The sequence below is a fragment of the Oryzias melastigma genome, unplaced genomic scaffold, assembly GCF_002922805.2.
Source record: "Oryzias melastigma strain HK-1 unplaced genomic scaffold, ASM292280v2 sc00236, whole genome shotgun sequence".
NCBI classification, from domain to species: domain Eukaryota; kingdom Metazoa; phylum Chordata; class Actinopteri; order Beloniformes; family Adrianichthyidae; genus Oryzias; species Oryzias melastigma.
In genome coordinates this window covers 4,439-8,677 of record NW_023416886.1, presented here as the reverse complement: position 1 = coordinate 8,677, position 4,239 = coordinate 4,439, and the positions used below count along the sequence as shown (strand labels likewise).

The 4,239-nt window shown below is 42.6% G+C and overlaps 1 protein-coding gene across 4 annotated transcripts in view; it reads left to right on the top strand.

Moving 5' to 3' along the window:
* herc1 (HECT and RLD domain containing E3 ubiquitin protein ligase family member 1) overlaps positions 1-3,786 on the top strand; it is a 100,737-nt gene extending 96,951 nt beyond the window's left edge. For 3 of the 4 annotated variants that reach the window (XM_024263078.2, XM_024263077.2, XM_024263079.2), the window contains exons 78-79: positions 564-869; positions 3,001-3,186. In XM_024263078.2, the coding sequence (XP_024118846.1) occupies positions 564-869; positions 3,001-3,186 (492 nt within the window). Of the gene's footprint in view, positions 1-563; positions 870-3,000 lie in introns of all 4 variants that reach the window. The other variant, XM_024263076.2, reaches the window with a different exon arrangement.
* The last annotated feature ends 453 nt before the right edge of the window (positions 3,787-4,239 follow it).

The following is a 4,239-nucleotide window of genomic DNA, read 5'->3' as shown; positions in this document are numbered from 1 at the left end:
AAGGACCCAATCTGGGTGGGGATCAGTGGACAACCCTGGGAATAATGTCAATATTCGGGCTAAAACGAGTCCTCAGATATTTGTGGTCAGCTCCCAAAAATTTCAGTACAATATTTGCGACGTACAAGATTGCTTATTCACAATCTTTATAATTATAGTAAAGTGTAGAAACAATATAATATGGAAACAATGTATTTTTTCTTCTGAAATGCAGAATATTTCTGGATTTTTACATTTCTAAGCTAAAAACAAGCCGAATGTCACTGGAAGTAAACACATTTTCTAGATAAAGTATTAATGAAGCTTCCCCTTTTTTTATTGTTGGAAAAATGAGAATGGACTTCCTCTTACTGAATTAAGTTCTGAAAAAAAGAATTTGCTTTAACATCAGAGCTTTAGCTTTGCAACATATTCTTACCGAAGACTTCATTCTGATTGAGGCCCATAGAAAGTAAAGCTAGACTCTTTCAGGCTGTTGCTCAGACGGTCTGCAGCATGAAGTAAGTTAAGTTTGATCTCCCGCTTTTGCTTGTGGAGCTGACATAACTGCTGTGGTGTGTCAGGTGGCGGCGGTGCGGGAGGGCATGTCATGGATCGTGCCGGTGCCGCTGCTGTCCTTGCTCACGGCCCGGCACCTGGAGCAGATGGTGTGCGGGATGCCAGAGATCTGCTGCGACGTGCTGAAGAAGGTGGTCCGCTACAGAGAGGTGGATGAGCAGCACGCTCTCGTGCACTGGTTCTGGCAGACGCTGGAGGAGTTCTCCAACGAGGAGCGAGTGCTTTTTATGCGCTTCGTCTCTGGCCGCTCCAGACTCCCCGCCAACACGGCAGACATCTCCCAGAGGTTCCAGATCATGAAGGTGGACAGGGTGAGTGACGGCATGCACAGACATTGTGATTAAACACGGCTCTCAAATCCTCTTAAACCAGATTACACTCTGAAGGCTGGTGGAGCGCGTTCAGATGTCTTCAATTCTAGACGAGCAATATTCTCTCATCTTTTACCTAAAGGATGTCTGTTAAGAGTAAATCAGTTCTCATCAGCTACCTTAACAGGTAATGTGCTCCTGAGGAATGGACCTTCCAAAATGAACGATAAACCCTTTTCACCGTGATGTCACGCAAAATGGCCACAGGGCCGTGAACGTGATACTCAACTTCTGGTTTATGGATTTAGACCGGGATGACAAAGAACTGAACGCTGTTGAACACAATTTTAGGTAAATAATAAAGGATAACCATACCTATTTCAACATAAAAATGTGCAGTATTTATTTTATAAAAGTCCTGCTGAACTGTATTTTCATTTCCTGTCTTAGATCGTTCACAAATCTAAATACAAATTTGAATAGTCCTTGAAAATGTGAGGTTCTATTGAAAATATTGACCTTTCATTTGAGCAGATATTATTCTAACGGGTTCTATTTTTCTTGATATTATTCTCATGTGTTTTAGTGCGATCAGAACAAAAACGGATTGAAATTCATGTTGGCCACATTTAATAGAAGCAGCCAAGATGCAGATTGCTGCATGTTGACCGCGCCTGTTTTAACTGTGGCCAAGGCTACATTTAGCTGTTGGAATCAGAGGTATTTGTTGTTTTTCGGGGTATTTATGGGGTAATTGTAAAAATAGGAATGCTTTTAATAAGACTTTTTTTTTTTTTACTTTTTCAAATTATTTTTTAATCCTTGTTTACCTTTATTATCCTGTAGGGATCAGACTCACTTATGAGCAACAGCAAAGAGGAGCTACATCAGAAAATAACACAACAGTTATTAGTTTCTCTTTATTGTCAGACACGTTGAAATAGTCTGACTTTAGTCTGTTTTTGGTGATTTTGTGAACACAGAAATAAGCAACTTTAACTGGACAGAAGAGATCTTCTGCAGATCTATGTCTCATCCCCGTTGTGGAAAGCTAGCGTTAGCATTAGCACAGATTAAAAGAATAAAATCATGATTACCTTCACTGAAGTAACCTTTGTCTAGCTTTAACCGGGTTGTCAGAGAGAAATAATCCACGACTGGTTTAATATCATCCAGAGGAGTTCGGGGAAGCAGCTGCTGTGTTCTGCAGGAGGAATACTGACATTTGTACTTTGATTTGTGAACGCTCTAAGAGGGGAAAAAGAATACAACTAGGTAGGACATTTATAAAAATATATATATAACCGGAAGTCCCTCTGCACAATCGCTGTGTTGTGTGACGTCACGTGAAAAGGGTCTACCCAGCAGGATCAAGTGGGCTCCATATGGTTTAAAAGTGGGCAGAAAATGTGGACCCTGATTGGGATTGTCCACAGTCTCCATGGTGGCCCCACCTGTGTTGGCTTCAGGGGGGAGTCCATGGGTTTGCTCGCCCCGCAAGCAAGCCTGTGGATAGCGTAGCATGCTAGTGAGCTCCACTGTATCGAGCTAGCAAGCTCCACTGTACGGAGCTCCAGTGTATCAAGCTAGCATGCTCCGCTATAGCGTGCTAGCGAGCTCCACTGTATCAAGCTAGCAAGCTCTTTGTAGCAATCTAGCGAGCTTCACGGCCCACCAGGCAGCTGGATAGCTAACCCACTGAGTGTCCACTTAAGCTGCAGACAAACACATTTTCTGCCCACTTTTAAACATATGGGGCTCTCTTGGCTTTGCTGGCTGAGTATTAATAGCTCATGAATATGAAGTATTTGTGGTTGTCAGAAAATAAAAATGGAAATCTCTGTGAAGCAAATGGTTTGTTCTATGAAGCTTCAACGTTTTGCTTTTACTTTGAATAACAGAAATTCAAAACAGTGTTTTTATGACATTTTTATTTTGCAGTCGTTCATTACAGGTACTTTTGTTTAGAAAAGTTTAATTCACAGCTTTTTCATTGGAAATGAAGAAACTTTCAATTCAGTTTTTCAGGATTGCTTGATGTTGGTCTGCAGTCTCTGACTGTTAATGAGGGAAGCGTCTGCTTCCATCTGCGCAGACGTGCAGCCTCATCCGTCTGCCGTCTGTGTTTCAGCCGTACGACAGCCTGCCTACATCTCAGACCTGCTTCTTCCAGCTGCGACTCCCACCTTACTCCAGCCAGGCCGTCATGGCTGAGCGGCTGCGCTACGCCATCAACAATTGCCGCTCCATTGACATGGACAACTACATGCTGTCGCGTAACGTGGACAACGCGGAGGGCTCTGACATGGACTACTGATGAGGCGCTTTCACACGGCGCTCACAGGATCAGACGAGACACTTTTTATGTGCATTGTATGTCTCACACAAGTCTTCATTTCTCTGTGGTTTAACCGTTTTTACCGCCATGAAAATCCACACGGGAAATGTTTAGTTTATATTTGCTTACTCCACATCCCATTTTTGGGTTTCTGCATGGAGGTCTGCTTATTTGTTTGCTACTGTGTATAGCAGCATAACAGAATGTTGTACATTGTGTAATGCTTTGTTCAGAAAATATAATGCGTTTTGTCGATATTTATTTCTTTTCTTTGCGGTTGGCGAGTTTCCCAGAGCAACAACATTAAATGCTGTGTCAGTGAAGTGCGTTTGTTTGAGAGAAAACGGCTTTTTGAAATGTGAAATCTGACACAGCTGCAGCTCCCAGTTCTGCTGCAGAGGTAAAGCTGCACGTCGTTCTGAACATCCAGTCCTGGTTCTGAGCCAAACACTGCAGTCGAGGTGCACAACGCCTCTCATGACCTGCAGCAGGTCATGAGAGGCGGTTGCAGCACGCGTTATCACTGTGGACCAGTTTTTATTTGACTCAATAAAGTGGACGAAGGACTTTAAAAAAAGAGAAAAAACTGTTTCTAGTCTTTTCTTGCATGGGGGAGGACATCAAGCCATCAAACAGGTACACTGCTTATTGACTTAATGAGAACATTTGCTTTGTTGGACTGGAAATACATGGGGAAAAAAAGGCAGTTTTGCCAAAAATCTTTCAAACGTAACGCGGTAAACTGGTTATTAATCATACATGAGAGCATGTCATTTGATGTTCTCAAAACACATTATCTGCCTAAAGAATTCAAAACATCTAAAATGGCAATCGTGCTAAATCTCCATCTCTTATCTACACTTACTTCGAAACCGGGTAGATTGATTTAATCCCTTAGTGCACGTGTGTCAAAGTCAAGGCCCGGGGGCCGGATTCGGCCCTCCAGATCATTTTATTTAATTGTAATTAATGACCCCATGTCATCTTGTCAGTGGCGGGCCGTGCATTTCACACCTAGGCCTTCAGTAGTGC